At 39.4% G+C, this 25121-nt stretch overlaps 1 protein-coding gene across 7 annotated transcripts in view; it reads right to left on the reverse strand.

The window, feature by feature from the left end:
- Positions 1 to 25121, reverse strand: part of Grm1 (glutamate metabotropic receptor 1) — a 443300-nt gene that overhangs the window by 5349 nt on the left and 412830 nt on the right. For 5 of the 7 annotated variants that reach the window (XM_031380374.1, XM_031380375.1, XM_031380378.1 and 2 more), the window contains one exon: positions 24145 to 25075. In XM_031380374.1, coding sequence (XP_031236234.1) covers positions 24145 to 25075 — 931 coding nt within the window. Of the gene's footprint in view, positions 1 to 4733; positions 4819 to 24144; positions 25076 to 25121 lie in introns of all 7 variants that reach the window. The other 2 variants (XM_031380380.1, XM_031380379.1) reach the window with 1 other exon arrangement.

Raw genomic sequence — 25121 nt, forward strand, 5'->3', positions numbered from 1 at the left:
AACCAAGGAGAAAAATCACCCTAAAAAGAATACACAAAATGTTCTACGTAAACAAGAAATTCTACTCATTCTGCATACTGTAACACTTCAGCTCTTGCTTGTTGAGACTCTGCTGATTTTCTATATAACTTTTAGCAGATGGCGACACCTTACCATAGCATTCTATTAATAAAAGCAGTGCTAATACTTAAAAAGAAGTCCTTTTCTTTCTTTCTTTTTCCTTTTTAGGAGTTTGCTCTTTCTTTACACCTATCAAAGCAACAGAAAAAGGAGAACAATGAGCACAAAGTTGTGACATTAAAAGAAATTGGAAAACGAACATTCTTTCCCAGGTGGAGGTGTGAAATAGATTGTCCCACATTACAGTCTTCTGTTTGAAAAGGGAAAAAGCAGAAAAGGATCAGTACAACAATGGTTTATTGGATCATTCTGAAAAACAAGAACAAAGGCTTTGAGACATGCATATGATTCTTGGGATGCTTGTGATGAGAATAATGTCCAATATTTCGTATTTTATAATGTTGAAAAGTGAAATGAGCCTAAGAAATTGAGATTTGTTTTAAAGTCTGATACTGAATATATATATTTTAAAAAATCTCAAGAATATCGATTTGGGTAATCACTGAGTCTCATTGTCTCCATCTCAATGTAGCTGCACTGGATAAATATCCTTCTCTGGGTTTCACTATTTCAATTGTCTCTTTTAATTGGCTCATCCAGGACAAGGTGCTGGAGCTGATGTGTTGGGGGCACAGGTTGTGACTCTAAGTCTGGTGATAATAAGACTATAGGAAGAGGAGAAGGAGAGGGGAAACCTTGTTTCACTCTCCTGTGAAGAACAAAACTGACAGGTCTGTGGCTGTAATCCGGGAATCAACAGGTTGAGGGTTTTACTTTGATTTTCTTCCATTAGTTTAGGGTCACAATCCCCATGCCCACCCCCTACCCCAAACAAAATAAAACAAAACAACAGTATTTGCAGTACTCTAGAGAATAGTTAAACCATTTTGCCTACTTGCCATTACTCATAATACAGAGACTCACAAAGTAGTAAATACAAATGTAGCTGTATTTGTATTTAATAGTAATTTATCACAAAAAATATTAAATATGGGAGTGAGCCATATAAATAGATTATTGTATCGTTGGCATTCAGAGTGAGCCTGTCCACTTTATTTGTTTCGGTAAGTGCTGGGTACATGAGCAGAGTGCATGCTTTCTGTTTCCAAGATCTCTAAAATGAGAAGAGTGCTGGGTGCTGAGGTGGACAGTAAGGCAGGCTTAGGCCTCCCAGAAGTTTCGAGAGCCTTAGGAAAGACAAAATCTCCCCATAAATTAGAAAGGCTCCCTCCTTAGAACCTTGAAAACAAGCATTTGTTTTCTATAAAAATGGGGAAAAGGCCCATTGAGATGTCTCAGTGGGTGGTGGCACTTGCTGCTAAGTCCTAGGACCTGAGAATAAACAGTGCGCTCAATTATGAAAGGAAAGAACTGGTACCTATGAGCTGTTACCTGACTTAAAACTCACATGCTCTCTCTCCCCACCTTTCTCTCTCCGTGATCACTCAACTAGTAACTAATAATGAAATGAAAACAGAGCATCAGGAAATGCCAGGGAGTTCCAGTAGGGAGAGGAAGTCTCACTGAGAGCAGACTCTGTGAGCCACCAACACTAGGGTAGCCTACTACTGTCCCGAAGCTGCACTTTTGTGTGGTTCCCAACACTTTTGTGTGAGATTCTGGCCCAAGTCTAGTGAAACTGTCCATCCCCTCACCTGCATATGCATCAACCATATGACACCAGGATGCACTTGGGAAGGTGGCTCTGGCAGATGCTTAGGCATTGGAACTATTTGAAATCATTTGAGACAGTCTTCTGTTTTCCCAGGAAACCCCGTTACTTTTTTCCATACTGACGCTAGTTCGACTACATGAAACATTCCAGAAAAAAATCTGCACATTTAGCATAATCTCTTCACCATGGAAGACTAGGAACATAGTTAAAACATCTTGCTTGTTCACAATACGGAGAACCTCGAATGTTCTTTTGAGGGCAGATGAGCTCTTGTTGTATGAGAACTCCATACTTTCTGTAGATATGTAGTCTTAAATAGCATTGTGAAGTTTCTCCTCCTTCTCTCTGAATTCTATCCTCAACATTGACTAGTCACAGAACTATTGTCTTAATGAAATATACAGTTTACAAAGTCAAAATATTTGACCCTTATTTACTAGTCTTTCGAGCAACTGATCTTCAAGCTTTATGATACAGGTTGAAGAACAACACACAAATACGCATGCATGTACACACACACACACACACATACACATACCAGTTCGCTTTTCAATAACTTCATGGCTTTTTAAATGAATCAATAAGGTAAAAATATATCCAAAGTTTAATTTTCTTATAAAAATCAATGAAGCATGAACGTTTATCTCTAGAGCTTCGTTTCCAGCATGAGCATCTACTGTTCTGATAAAATTACTGAGTTGCTTTCAAACTAAAAGAGAATTCTGACGGTTCTTAAACTTTTCTAAAAAAGCTTTAAAGGGACTTTGGTTTTTAATCATTTGCTAGCTGATGAAAGAAAGCCTCATGTTGAAGAGAGCTGGCCCACACTGTTCTTGTAGAAAATGTGGGTTTGGTTCCTAGCACCCACTTAGGGCACCTCACAACCATCAGCAATTCTAGGTCCAGGTGAGACAACACCCTCTTCTGGCTTCCATGGGTATCTGTATTCATATATAGGAACAAACACATATACATATAATTACAAATTATTATAAAATGATAAAATGTGTGTACCAGGGGATTGTCCTCATAGTGGTACCCCATATGCTGTAAGAAATCATTTAGGAAACCCAGGTAGGAATATATTGTGTTACTCATGAAGGAAGTTCAGGTCACACGCTATCATTTCTTTTATGTCCCCTGCTGCCAGACTTGGATTTTAATGCCAGTCACTTGCGGCCCTTCAGTCCTCACAGCCTGCCCAGCATATATGGAGAGGCTGTGTTGCTCTGCTAGATTAATACTCAGGGGCAAGAGAAACAGAGACAGACCATAATGATCCACTTTACTTTTTACGTTAGTCTCTTTGCATGCTCTTTACAAAAAAACAGTGTATACTGAAGGTTAAAGAAAGGACATTTTCTTATTTTCATTTTGCCAGGACAACCATGACTAAAAATGTCTGGCCTTAGTCTGAGGGATACAGGTTGAAAGCCACTGATCTCTTTCTGTTCCTTTATAGTCTGGAGATAAGAGGCTTGAATAGCCTGTTCTTAAAGTTCTCAACAACTCACCTGTTAGTGTTGCTGATATGTGTATTTTTTTCTTCTTTAATCCCCACCAGAAAAATATATTCACGTTGTACTTTCGTTCATAGAAACTCACCTTTAAGTCATGAACTGTCAGTTGATTCTCTTTGGCCCTGCTTCCATGACAGGACAAACACATCCATCCCTATCAATTGCTTTTGACAGGCAACCAGTAGCTGTCACAAATTAACATCTCCTTGCTGTGTCCTTGGTGAGACTCACCCAGAGTCTCATTTAATGCCTTTAGACTTGGAAGAATGTCAGGGAGGGCATCCAGCTATGGTACAGTGGCTCAGACAGTAGCTTTCCAAATGCCATGCTAAAGATGCTGTTGTGACTACCCAATGTGTCCTTCCTACATCTGGATGATTCAGTGGAGACTGCATTGTTGGTATATAGCATTCTACAGCCTAGTGTGGCAAGAGGAGGCTACACACTTCCTGGTACACTTCCCTGAGGGAAGGAAAGAGACAGCATGGCTCCATGTATCAGCCTCTGCCACCAGCTCACTACCAAACACTGGGGGACAAATTGGGCTCTTCTGTCTGAAGAGCTACTCAAGCCACAGGCACCTCATCAGTGGGCTCCCTCTGCTGCAGGAATGTGTACCTTTGACTCTCCCAGGCGTTTGGAGGGCTGTAAAGGAACAGCTGAGAAAAACCACAGACTCCGTGCACAATGAATCGAACATGGTCTAGGTGCTTTGGTTAACTTAAAGAGACACTGTCAAGAGCTAAAGGTCAAAAATTGGACCACACATGCACAGTTTTTTATCCGACTTTAATGTCAGATAAAAATCATACAGAATGCTGGGGAAACTATTTTCACTTGTTTGTTTGTTTATAAAATTTGCTTTAAGTGGGACTCACAAACCTTTTGTTTTGTGTTCCCTGGGGCGTGGGAGACACCCAGCAGCGGCTCCTGTTGGCACCCGCCCTCGTACACCCACACTGTGGGACTTTTCCATGGATTTCAGCTGTGGGTTTTACTTCAATGCAGACATGATTATTTCAAACATTTGTTGCAACAGCGGGGGGGAGGGGGAGGCAAAAGGAAAAGAAAAGGAAAAAAAAGAAAAGGCTCTGTTTGCCAAGAAGAAGCTGACAAATTTGTTGAGGGGAAGATTCACTTTTGAGCTCATGAGTGGGAGTCACAGACCAAAGTGAATCCTTAAAGCTGGGGACAGTGCTGCATTGGAACAGAAAACAAGCAGAAAAACTAACAGCTTGACAGTGTCCTTTTAAGAACGATGGACAATTGGATAAGACAGTTGTGCAAACCATGGCACGTCCATGAGTCCCTCATTCTTGATGGCATGCACCACAATTGGTTCCATGTTAGAAAGTGGAAATACCCAGGAGAGAGAAAGCAAGGGGCAAAACACTCTATTTCCATGCAGCTTCTCTTACACATTCACTGCAGTGTGGGGGTTTTCAAAGCTGCACATGTGCCGACGGACACTGGCTGCTGGGCGAGAATTCTGGCTGCCTCTTCCTGAAGATTGAAAAGAAAAAGCAAGGGGTTAAACAGTATGTGCACAGCTAGTGTGACGCCACCACTCAGGAGGTGCCTGGTCCAGGGCAGGGCCAAGCCTGGCTCCTGAACCTTTCTGCATGTCTGTTTCTGTGTCTTGGTTGGAACTTGCAACAGTGGCTATTTCTTACTGCTGGGGCTCCTTTCTCAAAGCAACATCAATGGACTCACTTTTTCATCACAGAACCAACTCTTTCCCATGGATCTCTCCTAGACCGGTTTTTTCCCTTCACGGTGGACATACTACTTTGGGAAATAGTAGACAGTCACGTAGGTCGACTTTCTACCACCATGCCTCTTGATGGACGTTTGTGAATTTATAGCTGAACCCATGGCTTTCTTTTCATTTTGCATTGTACACCATATTAGTCTATCCCGAAGGCATGGCTGCCATTCCATTTAAAGTCATGCTTTTTTCTTACGCTCATAAGATTTTATGTGTATAAAGAGTGGAATGTCAAGAGACCCACCTGCTGAGGTCAGAGGAACCTGCCACAAGGGGACATATCATCTCATTCCCCGGCTGATGGATCCTTACACAAACATGGGTTGATCTGTCCAGAGAGTCATTCTTAGCAAGAGAGAACACTTGCTGGACACAGCAAAGTTGATGGGGCACTCATGTGATATAGACTCAAGATAAGTTTAGTTCCCCAAGACCAGTAGCTTAGAAAGTGGTGGTAGAAATGCTGTCCTGCTGTAATGCCATACAAGAGGGCCAAGGAAAAGCCTTTGGGCATAAGATGCTATGGAAGAAGCACAAGCACACGTTTCTTGGCAATGTTGGAGAAGATGGCAGAGTTCAAGGGAAGTTTCTCAACTTGGGAAACTCTATGGGGATTTGCTTTCTTATAGCTTTCCCCAGTGAACTCACACATGTTTTCTATTAAGTCTTTATTTGGTCATCTACTCCAGTCTCTGGTGATAGCTCTGTAGGCATAGCCAGAGAGGACCGTGACAGTTTTCTATTCCATCAAAATGGAAGCATAGAACCTCAGAAGAAGGAAGAGGAAGAAGAGGGAGAAGTGGATGAGGAAGGAAGTGAACCATCATGGCTTGTCCCATATTCTAAGCCTTTGAGATGATGACTAACAGGTTCTGAGAAGAAAATCTGTGAGTTTGAAATCTCCATGTAGAATTAATTCTGTATAGTCATTTTTCACCTTTTGGAAGCAAGGAACTTAAATTGCATTTATATGATGAGGAAAGATTTTCTATGCATAGCTGAATATGGTAGCGAGAAAGCAAAACCTATCAATGAATAGACAGCCATCAAATTGCAAGCACCCACAAAACATTCAAAAGCATGTACTGAACTCTGTAATTTGAAACTCTAGTCCAGAAATGAGAAATAGAGACAAGTCAGTATGATTTCATGCCTACTGAGATAATCCATTTATTTTTAAAAATTAGACAAAGAGACATTGTTTGCTGTTGAACTTGCCAACTAGACTAACAATGACATAAAACATGCCAACCTGAAATCACAAATATGATTTAAAAAATGATCAGCAGAGAGGAGACAATAAAGAGAAACTTGTGCTTGGATTTATAAATTAAAGTTGAAAAGAACATCCAATGTGTTAAATATTGCTAAAATTCTCTTTCTCAAGAAAGAAGCTGGAGAATATGCCCAAAGCACTGGGCTTTGTTTTTCTGAAGTCTTCCTGCATTCATTTGACTTTAAAATTAACTCTACTTTGGAGAAATGTCTGCACATTGCCTGGTCAAATGGTGTCAGGCACCAGGGTTCCTGGCAGGTCTAGCTTCTGAAGTCAGAGACTATCATGATCCTTCTGGGAGCCCCACACTTGCTGTTTCTTATTCTGGGATCAACCTCTTAAAATGCTCTCAACTTTAAGTTTGTGTTCTGTAAGTGATGGGGGAATGAGAAAATGGAACATGTCTTGAAGCATCAACTCACAGATGGTCACATATCAACAGCCTCTCTCCTTTACTTGCATAGGGCTTTGGGTATAGTCTCTCTTGTCCTTTTTGTCCCAGTCATTATATCCCTGCAGGTGGCAAGGTATCACTACTGCAGGGATCTTGGGCACAAGCCCCTGAAGGACCAAGATGTCTCTGTCTCTGTTTCTCTGTCTGTCTCTGCCTCTATCTCTGTCTCTCTCTCTGTCTCTCTGTCTCTGAACAATTACCAGTTTGCAGGCTATAGGGGAGGGATGGACCTCTTCATATCCTTGATCCAGATGCTTCAGATGTCTCTGGACTGATAGAATGCTCTGGCTCTCACACCTATAACATGGCTCAGGTGGGGATGGAAGCAGGAGACAGTTTAATTTAGTTCTCCCATGGTACCTGCATAGGGATTGGTTGGGAGGAGAACTTTGCATCTTGGATGTGCACATGTGTAAGTCCCAGAATGAGTAACAACTGGAATGAGAGGTTTTCCCCTGAGAATGTCTTTCTGTGCAAGTGAACACAACAGACAGCATCTGCATTTCTATATGCCCCAAGCGGGCTGTGATAGGAAACTCCATGGTCTCTGTAGCTGACTCTTTTTTGGCACTACTTCTGCATTTAGTGGAGTTTGTGGTTGCTTTTGGGTTTCAGCCCGATTGACAGCTTTATGTAGTAACTGTAAGAATTCCAAAGCCACACTAATTGACTTATTGATCAAAGCAGTTGAGAAGAGTAAAATCTCCTTCATGATCTCGATGGTTTTGGTCTCTGACTTTTCCTTTGCATTTAGGTAAAATAAAGACTACCCCTGCACACTGGCTTTGAATGTATGAAAGGGATGTTTACTAAAAATTATTGGCTAAGACTTAAAAACTCTAATGCCTAACTGGCCATTTTACCAGCTACATAAATACTGAGAGAAGGAAATTGGCTTTAGAGTATTTTTAGCAACTGTAGAACCACATATTCAAACAACTACGGATTCATCAAGTCAGAGTAAAAGCTTGGAGGGAAAAGGCAGCATATGGGGGCTTGTCAAATATAAGTCCCAAATCTGTGCTGGAATCTTTTGGCACAAATTATGGATTTAAAGAAACCCCAGAATTTTAGTTAGAAAGATCTTTTCAGTAATTTCTTTTGAAAGTGCAAGGGATCAGTCCGCTGTCCCTCTATCTTCTTCCCTCCCTTTTTGTGCTCTTTTTTATATAAAGTTGCTCCTTGTCATGGACCAACGAACTGTCCAAACTTTCTCCTCTTGATTCTATTATCCAAACAATATTCCTTTGTATAGAAGTCTACATCTCTTTGACTATACATAGCCCCAAATGGTTCTGTTTAATTGTGTTATTTTATCTACATTGAATAGTCCCTACATCCATTTCTGATAGAATTTATCCTTTATGTGGACTTGAGAAATGTCAGAAGTTTTTTCCTAAAGCATGACATTGATAACTGGACAATGAACCCAGAGCACTTTGTGTCTTCAATTAATTCATTGCCTCTTTCAGATTCACTTTTATTCATAAAATATTGTTGGACTTGTATGTGTAAAAGTGGCTCCAGAAAGCAATGAGTGGTTTCAGCTTCAGCCATTACTGTGAAAGATGGAGAAAGTCACTGTGTATTTAAATTACCCTAATTCATAATGTCTTCAAAATGCACTTCCATGTGATGTTAGCCATCTTGCTGACTCAAGAGTTTCAATAAATATAGCAGCATCTCCACTGCATTTCATTTTAGGCAACATCAGTGACCTAAGTGTGTGTGCCAGGCAGAGGTAACATCAGTGACCTAAGTGGGTGTGCCAGGCAGAGGTAACATCAGTGACCTAAGTGGGTGTGCCAGGCAGAGGTAAATGCTGGATGGAGTTGGGTGAGTTGCCCGTGTTTGAAGCTGCATGTCTGTGGTAGAGTTGGAGGTGAATCTACTTTTAGTAGAAACAGAATGTTCTAGACAATTCCAGATGGTCACTCTTAAGAATATATACAGCTCACCATGGAAATAATGTGGCAGCTGTCCAAACTAATCATAAAGAATGACAGCAATGACTCAAGACCATGTTAGCAGACCGTGGTCTACCTTTAGGTTGTCATGGCTATTGATAAGTAAGATCATTTGTGTCTGATTGATTTTCAGAAGCCAGATGCATTTTTTTCTCATTATCTAAATTTATTATTTGTTTCTCAGTGTTTACTACTCAAAGTAGAGAATGGAACTCTGCATGCATGCATAAGCCATCTGTATGAATTTTAATTTCTCCCACTTTCCTTGTAACATACACATTTAATACAGTGTATTAGGTTCCTTAATAAACACAAATGCAGTCTCCTTATTATAGTCATAAAATATTGCTCCATTTAAAAATCTGTAGTTTCTAAGAATGCAAGCTAATAAGAGATTATGGAAGATGATTTAATAAAGCCTTATTTATTTTCTACCATAGATTCATCACATATTAAAACTCATTTGCTCTGGAAAACACTATGGATATGTTAAAGGTTTCTATATAGTAGCCTACATACTAATTACATTTTAAAGAGAAAATCTGTTTATCCTTTGAAACATCTTAATCTCTTTATAATATTTGTATAACTGTGCATTAGCAAATAATATGTGGAAGCTTTTATATTATTAAATTTTGTGTGTATGGCCTTATGCCACATTCTCATTCAACAATGGCCCTTTTCACAGAGTATTGTGTTCATAGACAACTAGTTTAGTATTTAAACTAAACTAAATAAATATGTTCCATAAACCTATCAATTCTTCAGTGAATGTTGGTTTAGGTTGTTTCCCATATTCTTCTCTTTAAAGCAAACTTTCTTCAGCACATCTCCTTGTACATTCATGCTGTGCTTTTTACCACAGGTAACCAGATGTTGAACTGGTAAGTTGAATTTTTATGGTACCGACACTCTCTGAGAAGTACTTGAGGGGTTTACTCTGCTTTGTGAGGTTCCATGCAGTTATATCTAATTCTACTTACATTTTCAACATTTTAAAAATTACCTTTGATTACGAAAAATGCCTTATATATGAACTGGAGTCTGCTTAACACAAACATAATACAACTTTCGCCAGTGTCACCTATGGATTTCAATAGTCATTACTGATCAAAGGACTGAATTAGTGCTTTAGCTAAATGACTATGTCATTTTAGGCATTTGAAAATGTTTTGTGGGAAAAATTTGGAAATGTTGAGAGATATGAGCTAGAGAAATCCAGAAAAGTGTAAGCCAAGCTTTCTGGGTGGACTTGAGAGAATTTCAGACTTGAGTGCCAGGTGGATACACAGATGGTAAAGTCAGCCAATACTAATGAGGACTCGGATGGGAACAAGGACTCAATATGGAGAATTGTATCAGAAACTTTATACTGTACTTTTAAAAAAAATTACGTATAATCTGAAATTTTGAATGAAGCTGAATTCTAAAGTAAAAGGTCAACAAATTTTATGGAGGAATTTTCAAGGCAGCATTAATTGTAGACCATGGCCCAGTTATCACAAGCTAATTTTAATCAGGTTTGTAGTGATGATTTGGAGCAAATTGAAGAGTAGAAAACATTTATAAAATTGACTGTTATCAAGAAAAGGAATTTGAAAGTTTCCTTCAAAGAGAATGCCCTCTTGAGGATATTAGTGTCATTAAAGAGAGGCTGGTCTCTCTTTCCGAGAGGTGTAGAAAAGGTCACTGTGGACATTTCATGAGTTAATGATAACCTGCTTATCCAAGACTCCTGTATGTAAAACTCCAACCTCATTTGGCTTTCCTTTGAAAAGAGAGTTTTGCTGGGTGCTCCACTCAAAATGAGTACCTAGAAGAAATACTTCCTAGGTCCACCCACCCAGGCACTAAGAAGAAACTAAAGCTCTGGTCCAAGCTCAGTTACTGTTTAGCTGCCAGCAAAATCAGTGTGGTTTTTATCCACATGTGACTGGTTGTATAAGCATATTTAATGTTAAGATTTGTGCAGTTACAGAGAATTGTATCAAAGCCCCACAGAAAACCCTGCAAGGAGAGGCAGTGTCAACCATGGCCAAATGTTCTATAGGCTCCCTGAAAAAAAAAAGATCCCTGTAGAGTCATAAAGTTAAACCTTAAGTTAAAGTTTAGGTAAACTTAAAATATTGGACATAGCAGAAATGTATGCAGAAAACAGTTGCAGGTACCAAAGGGAAGCACCCCAAAGAGAGAAGCCATGTATGACATTAATGATACAACTGTAAGGATGGAACTATCCAAGCCTGTTGACATGTAATCATGACATGTTCTTCAAATGCTAGACATGGAGAAATAGGATTTAATAGTTTCCCTGCTGAGTTTAGTCTAGTTCTAGTTCATCCATCTGTGCTTCATTTCTTCTTCTTGAATGGGAATGTTTACTCTGTGCCATTGTATTTTGGAAGTAGATGACTTCATTGTTGATTTTTCCAGGGACTCACAGCTAAGAGATTGTTTTGAGTCTCAGTAGAAATTCTGGACTTAGACCTTTGAGCAGTGTTACGAGTTTGGGGACTATTAGAGATTAAAAATCATACATGCAAAGATAATTGTAAAGAGACCTAGTATTTGGGTGAGAATTCTGAAAATTTTGGCTATAGCCATAACATGAGTATTATACTTTGTTTCCATTAAGGTTTATTTCATGCTACTGTTTATTGTTAAGCAGAGGGGTGCTAATCACAAAATTAAGTTTTGTGTCACCACTCCTTAAGTCTGAAGAACCATTATGCAAGTATCATACTGTTCAGAATATAGTCACCATAGCCCCTGCTCCCCACAAAATCATAGTTGTATCATAGCCTATTGAAAAGATTAAAGGGAGAGGTTTAGAAAGTATAAAAAAAAAACCCTTCAGCTTTTATCTAAACTATGATACCTTGGAGAAAACCAACTCTTATCCTGAAAATGAGTTGAACAAACAAAATATTTTTCAAAAACCACTTGCAGACATTGAGATGGTACCATGACAACCAGAATCCAAGGGATCAATAAGTCAAAGGAAGAGAATTTCAGTGGGAAAGCAGATAATCTTCAAGCTATTTCTCCCTCAGGATATTTCATGATTCTTGATATAGAACAACAAATAGAGAATCCAGGTAGAAGAACAAAACAGATGGTATTTGGTGGGGGATGTCAAGAAGCCTTTTATTCAGGCTGTAGAAATACACATTTGAATTTAAGTTTCCAAAAGAAGTCAGGACTTGAGGATTCACGATCCTGGAAGGAGTGCAGAAATAAAAAAAAAAGGTGGGGCTGGCTAAGTTTTATGAAATTACAGTATGCGTTCAATTCACTTCAGTCTACCACCTGATGATATACAAAGGAAAAAATGTGAACCCCTGAGTGAGTGCAGACCATCCCTGACTTATAATGGTTTACTCATGCTCTTTTGGCTTTATGACAACGTGACTGTTATACACTTAGTACAAACTTCACTTTGAAATTTGAGTTAGGCTAAACCTTCATGAATGAGGCTAATACCTCTATAAATAGATCCCAAGGAATTATCTAGTCATGACGATCTATAAAAAGTCCCCATCTGGAGGGTCAAACCCACCTAGCAGCATCCTCATTTCAAGTGTGAAGTCTTTAGAACCACAACAAATCATTGTGGCTCATGGGAGAAACTCAATGAAGACATTCCGTAAACCACACATAGGAATTAGTCAAGCTTCATGATAGCACTAAATGTGGAAGTCAATTTCACAAAGCTCATAAATAAAACAGACAATGCCCTGAAGACCTGGTGACTGGCAAATATATTTTATGGTGGACATAAAAATAATTAAGCATAAAAAGTGATCATTCTAGCTTCATCAAAATTAATAACTCTCACTATCAAAAGATATGAACCAATAAAATAAAGCATCAAGTCAAACATATAAGAAAATGTGTAATATATATCATCACTGGCTTGTTTTAGGATCTAGATTTATTCAGTTCTTTTTATTAATTTATTTATGGCCTCTGAAGTAAAATACTAACACATATATTAGCATACATAGATTTTAATGATGGTTGATATGTTTAACATGAATATGTAACATACCCATATATTCAACATAAAAATTACAGAAATGATGACTTGGAGGCTGAAGAGATAGTTCAAGAGAAACTACAAAGATCTCCATACATGTGCTATAGTCACATACAGACACACACGAGTCTGTAGATAGGTGCACATGCAAGTTTAAGGGCAGAGGTCAAGATACTATATTTCTTCATTAAAATATTCATTCTTTTGTGAAGCAAGGTCACTCAGTGGCCTGGAACTTACCATGTAAACTAGGCTGGCTGGCCAGCAAACTCCTTCTCTTAAAGTTGCTCCTGCTAACAGAAAGTAACTGAAGCAGAGCATACATCTTTAAGGCGGAAAACTTGGGAAAAGGCATTTCTCTTTGTTACTAATTTCTTCTAAATGGTAATTTCTCAGCACCAGCTGTATCACTCCCAAGACTTGATCTACTTTAGCTGGTAGCTGGCTCTTCATATATCTCAAAGAAAATCTGCATAGAAAGTGCTACTCTGTAACCTTTAGTTGTTGCAAGTTTTCTTTGAACCTTTGAAATAAAACAAAATTATAAATCTATTTGGGTGAACCTGAATAAGTACTGTTTATGTATTTTATTTGAGTTTTTATATTTATTTTGAGGGTCTCACATAGCTCAGGCTGATCTTGAAGCTAGCAATATAGTGGTGAATGTCCTTGAACTCCTGATTCTCCTGCATCTACCTCCCCTGTGCTGGGATTATAAGGATGTGCCACAGCACACAACTTATATAATGTTAGAGATAAACCCCAGGGCTTCATGCATGGTAGTCAGCAGACACTTCACAAGCTTAGCTCTATCCGCAACACCTTCCTTTTCTATTTTATTATTAATGTTAACAATATCAATTTTATTTTTGGTCTGTATCTTAAGTACATTTTACTTCAATAGACAGTGTGCTGGTGGCCTGATTTTACTACGAAGCAAAGAAAAATAAAGCAAGTCTTTCTTCCCTTCTCCCTCTTGAGTCTGATGCAAATGAAAGACATTTTATAGCCTGAAACCCACAAAATAAAATTCCCAGGAAGACCTGTGCTTCCCTATGCTCCCCACGCCTTCCAAACACATACCAAGCTCATGCTGGGACTCTCTCCTTCACTGGCATTGCTGGTTTTTTACATGTTACACAGAACTGTATAGGCAGAGGGACCTGGATGAGTCTCTCTGAGTAGCTGGACATGTAACAACATAAAGACTCGGGGGCCTTCCTATGATTGCTCACAGGCTGACCATGAGCACTGAAGACACAGAAAACAGATCCACAAAAGATGTGGGAAAAAAGATCCACAAAGGAGAGAAAAAGATAGACCTCCAATTTTTCTATCCAGGATCTCAGTACCCTAATGTGTCCCAGAAGTATTCTGAATTTCATAGCCTGAGCTACTCAGCATGACTTTCTCATATTCTATATAGTAAATGCTTCACTCTCCTTTGCTTAGGCTGGCTCAAGTTGTGTACAACTCTTTCTAAGTAAGCCCAAGATTCCAATCCCATTGGAACTTATCTCTTGAGTGCTCAGTCTGTGATCCACCAATATTTATGCTTAGAGACTACCTTTATAAGCAAACTTCCATAGCTGGCTTTGGTTGTGAGCAGGTAACACTTCATACTGGATGCTAAGGTGAACAGATGGACTGTGAATGACCTCATACTTCTTTTGCTGGGGCCAAGCATGGAAAAGATCCCAAACTGTGCCAAATAGGACAACCTTCCCCCCCACACACACTTCATAGTGAGTAGCATCTCATTGCCCCTGTTTTCATCAGATCTGCAGCTTTGCCATTCCACATAGTGTGTATAAAAGGAGCTGGTGGTGAAAATGCATACTTGTTTCCAGAACATTCTTTCCTTGAAGGTGTAAGGAGTTTAATGTTGGGATATGGACTTCTGGACATCTATGCATATTTTCAAAATATTAATATTACTAGATAACAATGACTAATAGGGACTCTGCTAGACATTCAAGAACACCCTTTATAGAGTTAAATAGAAACATTTAATAATTCTAATAATTCTATGAGATAACTAAAGTTATGGCTCTATTTTCATAATAAATATGTAGATGTTAAGTAATCCCCTCAACTATTAGCTTAAAAATAACAAAATTATTCAAACATTTGCTACAGAAAGTTTCTGTCCTCCCAATATATGAATGATGAAGTTCTACATTAATGTGATGTTAATAGGTAGTTAGGAGATAATTGGATCATGAGGGTGAAGCCTCACAAATGGGATCAATGCCCTTATAAAAACGCAGAAGAGAGCTTGCTTCTCTTTCTCTTTGCCCTCTGTCTTGTGAGACTATGAGGAAGCCTCATTGGAACTCAACAGTGCTCGTATTTCTCACCCTCCAGAAGTATGCGAACTAACTTCCCACTGCTTAAGCAGCTTGCCTATTATACTTTTTCTATGAAAGCCCCAAATAGATAACACCTAGCTCTGTAGTTATCCTCCACATAAAACATTGCATCATACTATGTGTTATTTAAAGTGCCTACTTCCATTGTAATGGTGATACTTCAAAAAAGCATAAATTCCTGTAGGGCATGCTTCAAGGTTTATTCATTTTATTAAATTCCTGAACAATCACATACATTATTAAATTAACAGACACAGAAGTTTATGAGTGAAGAAAATAACTGACTGTTTCCTTGCTTGCAAAGTGATGTTATAAACCGACCTGCCTTGGACCATTATGAGTGATCTCATGAGAATATTTCTAAATTCATTTAAGACCATTAAGTATTGTTAACAAATGAGCCCAAAAACTTGGGGAAATTGAGTGCATCTAAATAATTTACCTTCATTATAAAAGGTGGACCTTTATACAAGCTGGATTATCCTCTGCTTAGAAGTCATAGTATAATCTGATCATTGTCTCTGTTTAAAACTCAAAAGTGTAAATATTAAAAATAGTTATTTCTGTGCTATTTGTGTTCTTGGTATGTCCTTTGCTAGGAAAAGGAAAAAAAGGCAGAGGATCACGGTGACCCCAGTTTGCTGCCTTTGGTAGGAAGCACACTGTATTCATCCTTGTCTTCCCGGGGTCACCCACACTCCTTGCTCTTGAGTCTGGGGCCCCTCTGGGTGACCCCTCATGCTAACATTCTCTTCTTCATGCAGGGTACTTAGAGAAAATGTTCTGGAACATTATCTCATCTATTTCTTCCTCTTTTCTCATGTCTGCACTTTCTCTGTGTGGTGTGCCCTGTTTCAAATGTTTTGACAATTGTGCTTCAAGTCCACAGCTCCTGCCAAGTCCTTCATTTTGATGACCAAACTTCAATTTCTAAGTAGCCCATGGACACCTCCACTTGGGTGACCTTATAGCATCATTAAACCATAACTCTAAAGTGCAACTTCTTACCCTCTCCCAGTCCCACAACAGCCTTTACATCCCCTCATATTGCAGGTTTTATCTTCCAGGATAAAATTGTGACAACCACAACATTCTACCTTTATTTCTTTAGTTCAGCTCCCTTAACTGCTTTTCTAGTTAAAATGAACGAAACTCAGAAGGAAAAGAAAAGCAATGCTTTAGATTCAAGTTTCATCCTGGCTTTTACTTTTAAAACTTAAAAATTTGAATTTGAACCTCTGTTACCTGGTCTTTTTTGTACTTATCCTTGTCCTCTAATGCTTATAAATGATTCTTACTTTCCACAGAGACCTTTACTGTACTTTTTGATTAATAGAAAAACTATCTAACATTGCATTAAAAACTAGACAATAGCTATCATTTGTCTTCTTCCTGTATCTCTAGGTTTATCTACTGACTCCATCCTCATACCAGTCTATGTGCTTCGGTTTTTTATCAGAGTACATGCTATGGCCCAGAAGTAAATAAATAAATATTGTCTGATCTTCACTTATGTTATTTTCTACACATGAAACAATCTCATTGTAGAGTGATTTATACCACTTAAGAAATTCACTAACATGAAGTCCAAGCTACAGTGCTACTAAAAAACCTCTCCAAACCTTTCCTAGATGCTACAGCATATGAAGCATGCTGATATGAAGATGCCTTCATGCCTGGACATTTCAGACATCACACAGGTCCTTTCTGATAGACACCTCATATTGACTTACAGTTGTCTCCTTTACTATAATGCAAGATTGCAACTGTCAGTGCCTTGTTCTTCTATGTTGGCTAGCATTATTCTTATTCTTTTTGTTTTTTGTTTTTTTGTTTTGTTTTTTTTTGAGGCAGGGTTTCTCTGTGTAGCCCTGGCTGTCCTGGAACTCACTCTGTACACCGGGCTGGCCTTGAACTCAGAAATCCGCCTGCCTCTGCCTCCCAAGTGCTGGGATTAAAGTCATACGTCACCACTGCCTGGCATATTCTTGTTCTTATATACTGTTCTTGTATATTGTCTAGCACTATATCAAATATTAAAATGTTTCTACGTTTACAGTTAAAACAATAATTAATTAAATGACAGAATCAATTGTACAAACTTCCCAGTAAATATTATTATCAAATAATAAAATTGGATGGCAAATGCTTCAATAAAACTGCCTGTTTGCTATAAAATAAATTAAGAATTACACTAATGTTAAAGAGTAAGAGGTCTAAGCTAGGCAGTGGTGGCACATGCCTTTAATCCCAGCACTTGGGAGGCAGAGGCAGGCAAATTTCTGAGTTCGAGGCCAGCCTGGTCTACAGAGTGAGTTCCGGGACAACCAGGACTACACAGAGAAACCCTGTCTCAGAAAAACCAAAAAAAAAAAAAAAAAAAAAAAAAAAAAACCCAAAAAAACAAACAAACAACCCCCACCCCCCCAAAAAAAGAGAGAGTAAGAGGTCCTTGTATATAAGAAGCCAGAAAAGTTAAGCACACAGGCTTGTCTCTTCAATGGAAGGAGAAATTTACCTGTCTTTCTCTTGGCACGCTGGGAAAATATGTAGTTTACAATCTGGTAATCCTTTGTTATCTGTAGGGCCAGGCTTCACCTGTATCCCCAAGAATATTATGTTTGCTTGTCTCACACTTTCCCCACAAAATCTTCAGCATTACTTCTAGGCCATAAAGCCTATCCTTGTGAGAGATGCCATTTCTGGGATATCTTTAGACCAAGCCACTCCTGACTCCCACAAGCATTATGTTTACCTCAGTCATTCTCCCTTAACCCTAAATCTAAAGGGTCTTTTAAAACTTAAAAATTTGAATTTGAACCTCTGTTACCTGGTCTTTTTTGTACTTATCCTTGTCCTCTAATGCTTATAAATGATTCTTACTTTCCACAGAGACCTTTACTGTACTTTTTGATTAATAGAAAAACTATCTAACATTGCATTAAAAACTAGACAATAGCTATCATTTGCCTTCTTCCTGTATCTCTAGGTTTATCCACTGATGGATAGTAGTATTCCAAGTACTCATTTTTATGAAAGAAGCCAGAAGTACTTTGTAAAGAACTTCAATGTAAACATGTCTTAAGCTTTGTTATACTCACAGGACTGAGTTAATTTTCGGCTGAAATAACGGACTTGGGGTCAGACTCCAGAAGTTTGGCCCAGTATCTGCTCACTATGTTTGGCCAAGCCGACTTCCATTCTTACCTCACCTGCATCACCTCCCTGCTATCCTCATGCTTGCAGGATGCCCCATCAAAATGATCTCAGAAGAGCAAGATTTTTCATCTTGCTCCACAGCGGGGTGTATGTTCTTACAGGAACACAGATATGCTGGCTGGGCTCTGATTCACTGTGATACCTGTTAGCTACCAGTCAGGTTTTTTTTCCTTCTTTTTTTTTCTCCATTTATATTTTTATTAGATATTTTCTTTATTTACATGTCTCTTTTCCCTGTTTCCACTCCGAAAAACAGAAAAAATAAAATAAAAAAACCAAAAAACCAAAACAAAAACAAAACCCTGTTCCCTCCCTCCTCCCCCTGCTCACCAACCCACCCTCTCCTGCTTCCTGGCCCTGGTATTCCCCTAAACTGGGGCATAGAACCTTCACAGGACCAAGGGCCTGTCCTCCCATTGATGATCGACTAGGCCATCCTCTACTATACATATGCTGCTGGAGCCATTAGTCCCACCATGGCTCTTTGGTTGGTGGTTTAGTCCCTGGGAGCTCTGAGGGTTCTAGTTAGTTCATATTGTTGTTCGTCCTAAGGGCTGCAAACCCTTCAGTTCCTTTGGTCCTTTCTCTAGCTCCTTCATTGGGGACCAAAGAACTCAGGCTTCTTTTTTTAATCAAAGTAGGACAGAGAAACCCGATGCTGACCTGCAAGAGAATGACTATTACTAAAGACAAATAAGATTCTAGTAGGGAGCTATTTAATTTTTACTTTTGTCACTGTGATAAAACCCCCAACAAAAGGCACTCAGAGGAGAAAGGGTTGATTTCAGCTCTCAGTTCCAAGTTACAGTTCATCATAGCAGGGAGGTCACCTCAGCAGGAGTTTGAGAGAGTTGCACACATCATACCCCTAACTAGAAACAGAGAGTAATGAATGCAAGCAGGCTTTTACTCCATGCAAGGCCTGTCCCATGAGGGAGTACTGTCCACACTTAGAGTAGGTTATCCAGCTCAATTGATGCAATTAAGAAAATCTTTCCTATCCTAACCCATCCAGACAATCTCAGTGAGATTCCTTTCCCTGGCAATTTTATGTTGTGTCAAGTTGTCAATTAAAACTAACCATTACAAGTGTGAGTAGAAGGACATTCTCTTAGTATCAGTGTATTCAGTACTTCAGTTCTCTCTTGAATTCAGAGAAACAAAAAAACAAAACGAAATGAAAACAACAATAAAAAATAACCCTATGCAAATTCTTAGGGAACATTGCAGCACTGTAATAGTCAGCTCCCGTAAGAACATGTGATTGGAGACTTACAGCCATTCATTAGACTGAGCACAGGGTCCTCAATGGAGGAGCTAGAGAAAGGACCCAAGGAGCTGAAGGGTTTGCAGCCCCTTAGGACGAACAACAATATGAACTAACCAGTACCTCTAGAGCTCCCAGGGACTAAACCAGCAACCAAAGAGTACACATGGTGGGACCCATGGCTCCAGCAGCATATGTGGCAGTGAACGGCCTAGTTGGCCATCAATGGAAGGAGAGGCCCTTGGCCCTGTGAAGGCTCTATGCCCCAGTATAGGGGAATGCCAGGGCCAGTAAGAGGATAACATTTGAAATGTAAATAAAGAAAATACCTAATAAAAAAGAAAAGACTGTGTGCATTAGTATTACTCTTATATAGCCATATTTTCCTTTTCACTATAATTCACTTTTATGCACAATTATGAATATAAAAGCTAAAAGGTGTGAATTACAACTTTCCACCTTCATGAACTACCAAACTGGCCCTCAGTTTACCTTAAATTAGTGTACTAAGTAACTGACTAGCTTTATGCCAACTTGACACAAAGTCTAGTCATCAGAGAAGAGGGAGTCTCAATTGAGAAAATGTCTCCTAAAAAAGCAGGTTGTGCACAAGCCCGTGAAACATCTTAATTGGTGTTTGATGGGGGGAGGGAACAGCTCATGGTGGGCTGGTGGTCCTGGGTTCTATAAGAAAGCAAGCTGATAGGCTGAGCTGGAAATGGGGGGGTGGAGCCAATAGGCAGAACTCTTCCATGGCTTTCAGATTCTGGCCCTGTTCAAATTCCTTACCCGATTTACTCAAATGATGAACAGCACAGGGTAAGCCAAATCAATACTTTTGTTTCCAAATTGCTTTGGTCACTATTACATCAGAGTAGTATCACTAACTAGGAAAATTAGTTAAGTTCAGTTTACTTAAAAAATAACTTGAAATGCTAGTTAGACCATGCTATTAATATAACTGTTTTTAATGAAGCATGCTAATAAATAAGCCTGGTAGGTTTGCTCTTTGTTATGTCAAATCATCATTGCGTTAGTAGGAAGTCACACCTATTTGTGTTTCTATTATCACTTTATGAAGTACATTGCCCCAAAGGATAAAAATTTTGATACCTTTATATTGGCTCAGGACTAAATATTTTCTGATTTAAATGACTCTGCAGGACACAACAAAGGAAGTAGAATTATGAAAAGTGAATATGCTTTGGTTGACCTTTCAAAGTTATGTTATGCTTCAAAGACTTGTAACAAAAAACAAAAATTAAAACAGGACATGTGACTGAAGAGCTCAACCCAAATGCCAAATTTATTGAATAAACTCTTCCCAGCATTTCCCCCCAGAAAATACATAGCAAGAGTTCAAATCTTCACTTCTATCAGAGTCTTACTATGACAAAATTCAAAGTATTTAGATAAATTTGACAATATGAGCTATGTGCCATGAGCTCTCCTGTGCACTGGGAAAGCAAGCTGTTAAGAGAATGTCTCTGGATCTGCCCCCCTACCCCAGAAGAACTATAGACCAGGTGGAAGATGCTGATCATGGTGTCTGTGCAGACTGCTGAACACCCTCAGTGCACCATAAACATAGGAACTGCACATTCTGAAGGCAATAAACTCACTGGGTGACACATTGGCTAGAGTTTCAAACTGCTTGCTTTTGTTGCAAAAATCTGCCAGGTTTTTTCTTGTTGCAGAATAGATTAGATTGTCTGTGGTTTTGTTCCTTTGGAGACAAACCAAAGAAAAAGATGGCAATAAAAAAGGCAAAAACATAGGCACTGAGGTTATTGTTATATTTTAAAATTATAGTCTTGTGGAGAGCTATAACAGAAGCAAGCAGAGAATAAATGAGAAAACTGAATAATGAAATTATTGCTTTTTCAGAGAAACTTAGTCCCAGATACCCACTGTGGGTCAGCTCATTTGCCTGGAACATATTGAAGAAGCTACATATTGTGATTTATCATTATTAATTGGAACTAAGTTTATCAACATAGAACCCTGATAAGGCTTGTTAAATTGTAGCTAATAGTTAGACAGTTTACTGCTGAAAGCAAGTATTCCATGACAACCAAGTCAATAAGCTCAGATTACACTGAACTTTCCTTGGGATGACAAATCCCAAATGAAATTAATCTGTAAAGTCATAATTGGGAAAGGAGTCTTCTCAAATTATAGGGAAAGCAGTTTGGGTGTGGGAGGCTGGTCCAAATGTACAGTGATTCTGTCTGCTCAGGGAGTGCCAGGCATCACTCACATAATATCAAAGAGCTCTCTTGCATCCCAGAAGCAAGCATAAGGCTCTGTCCTCGCAGTTCTCTCCAACAGTATCCCCATCCATCCACAGAAAACCATATTTCAGATACCAACCCGAGATAGCCCAATCCTGTAGAGTCTCAGAATAATAACTTTGAGGAATGATGCATGATCAAAACTTACTGCATGTGGATATTCCAGTTTAAAGTGCTCCTGCCTGCCCCAGCATGTGTGTGTGTGTGTGTGTGTGTGTGTACACATTTGAATGATGTATATGTGAGCGTGCTTGGCATGCGAACATGTATGTATAAAGGGGATACTCACTCCTGTGAGGGTATGTAGGGACTATAGACACACAGGAAGCTGTTTAGTGTCCTGCTATGGTATTCTAAACTTTGTACCCTCCTCTGAGGTCTCTCACAGAAGCTGGAGCTAGGCTGGTGGCCAGAGAGCCTCAGCAACCATCTGTTACTTACATCTTTCTCCATCTTCCATAGCGCTGGGGTTACAGGTGCAAACCATTCCTGGCTTTTTACAAGTGATAATTTTTTTAAACTCAGGCCCTCATGTTTGTACAGCAAGTGCTCTTTCTTACCCACCTAACTACCTGCCTAGCTCCACAGATATCTTCTTTCCTGCTGACTTGCTTTCTTTCACCCTTGACCACTCTTAGTGAAATAAAATGATATTTCCCAGCTGTCTGCTGGCTAATGGTTTGTTTGTTTATTGCTCATGTCATGGACCAGGAGGCTTACTGTTGTGCTAAGAACCTTCTGGAAGTCACTATTGATGGGACACTGGCTAAAAGAAAAATCATGACAAGGTGAAAAACATTGCTAGGCATCTTTTATGTCCAGCAGCTTATAAAGGATTTAATATGAGAAATAAGCATGAATTGTTGGCTTCATTCAAACGCTGCTAAGTATTAGGGATGTTTTTTTTTTCTCTAGAGACTTCTGTATCACAGCCACAAGTTATATGATTTCTTTAAGATGCCTCTGTGTGGCTTAAAAAAGTAGAGCTTAGTGCACATAGATTCTTAGAGATATGTTAAGACAAGAAATTTTATACCAGTTTAAGACTTAGTCAAAAGCAGGGTAAGGGAAATTACACTGAAAGTTAGACAAATTTGTAGACGCTCCATTTCTTTAGCCACACGGGAGGGAAGTGGCATTTGCCTCTGTTCTCAGCTGACTTACATGGATGTAATAGCCATAAAATGTCATTTACGATGTAACTGTTGAAATTCATTTTAAAAATCCATCTCAAAGAGCAAATATAATCCTGCTAATAGTGAAAATTGCTGAATCATTAAAATGTTCTATTTTCCTCAGAATTTCAAGCATCCATGTCATTTTTATAAGTTGTAAATATTGCAAAAAATGTGTTTTCATGAGCCTCAGCAAGATAGTACGTATAAAATTTAATAGAATTGGGGAATACATACAAAAATAATTATCATGGAAAGTTTATTACCCAGAAGTACCAGAATGTAAATCATTTGGACGTTGATGTTCAAGTTTAGGTTTCCTTATTTATGTTTTGCTTTGTGACCAAAAAAAAAAAAATTATTCTGATCATGACCATGAAGAAGAGATGTCCCAATTCATGTGTAACACTGTAGAACATGTTCACTACAGTATGTATTAAAGTTGAATAAATAAAAGTACTGTGATACAGCAGATGTTTCAGGGACATCCTAGCCAGATATGCTTGATGCTCCATTACAATCCAATTTTGAAGTGGCACTCTCCCTCTGATGCCTAGCCTCTTACCCTCCACCCCAGATGGTTAAAAGCATGGTTTCAGAATAAAAATAAAACAGAAGCTATCTCCTACCGTGGTCTAAACTTTCGCTTAGAACTAGTGTTTGCGTCTTTGACCCGGACCAGATCATATTTATTCTCCTTAGACTGGGACCCCACATCACAGGAAAGGTATCCCTGACAAAACTGCAGTTTGACTCTCTAGAAAAACCTTTGGTCTCTGGCCAGCATTGTTCCATGATTCCTGCTGTTTCAAAGGAATGGAATCAAAAAGCACTTTTAAGTTTATATCCCTAGTGCAACAGCGAAATTTGAAAAATGTTGAGTGGAAGAAAACGAGAGATAGTTTAGACAGAGAGAAGCTTAAAAGAGGGGGGATGAAGCAGGAGGAGAGGGTGTGTGTGTGAGGGAGAGACCTAGAACCCCAGATTAGACAACTCACTTGGCATTCCCTGCACCAGGCTTCTTTCTCCGGAAAATGTTGAGGAAGGTGTTGGAGCGGCATGGCAGCTTGCCATCACCGACGTGCATGCGGACTACATCGGATGTGGTGAAGGCACTGCGGACATTCCTCTCGGGTTTGGCAATAATGATGTACATCTTGGGAGTGAACATACACCCCAGGGCCACCGTCACACTGAGGCTCACTGCGAAGCAGGTAGTGATGATCTTGTAGTTGCTCCCAAAGTAAATGGGAACAAAAGCCAGCCAGATGATGCAGGTAGTGTACATGGTGAAGGCGATGTATTTAGCCTCATTGAAATTGGCGGGCACATTGCGGGTCTTGAAGGCATAGTAGGTACAGCTCATGATGAGGAGTCCATTGTAACCCACAGGCGCCACTACACCCAGGTTGCTGGTATTGCAGATAAGATAAACTTCCTTGATGCTCGGGTAGGACAAAATGGGCATGGGAGGCTCCATGATAATCAAGGTCACTACTAGTGTCAGCTGTACACTAATCAGAATGGAGGCTATGATCACTTGGGCCCAAGCGCTCATGAACCTGGGCTTCCGGGTGCAGATCTTCTTCTTGCTGCCAGCCAGGATGCGTGCAATACGATTGGTTTTGGTCACTAAAGCAGAGTAGCACATGGCGGAAGAGAGGCCAACGAGGAGGCGCTGGAGGTAGCAGGATGTGGTAGTAGGTTTGGCGATGAGGGTGAAAGGGCACACGTAGCCGAGGAAAATACCAGCCAGAATGATATAGCAGAGCTCTCTACTGGAGGATTTGACCACAGGTGTGTCCCGGTACAGAACAAAGATGAGGGTGACAAATAGTGTCACAAGGATGCCCAGGCAAGAAAAGGCGATGGCTATGATGGATTCTATGTCACTCCACTCGAGGTACCGGACAGGAATGGGCTCACAGCCTATGGGAAGAAAAAAAAAATGATTTTAAACAGAGTCTGGTTTCTG

This window comes from Mastomys coucha, unplaced genomic scaffold (genome assembly GCF_008632895.1).
Source record: "Mastomys coucha isolate ucsf_1 unplaced genomic scaffold, UCSF_Mcou_1 pScaffold2, whole genome shotgun sequence".
Classification (NCBI taxonomy): Eukaryota; Metazoa; Chordata; class Mammalia; order Rodentia; family Muridae; genus Mastomys; species Mastomys coucha.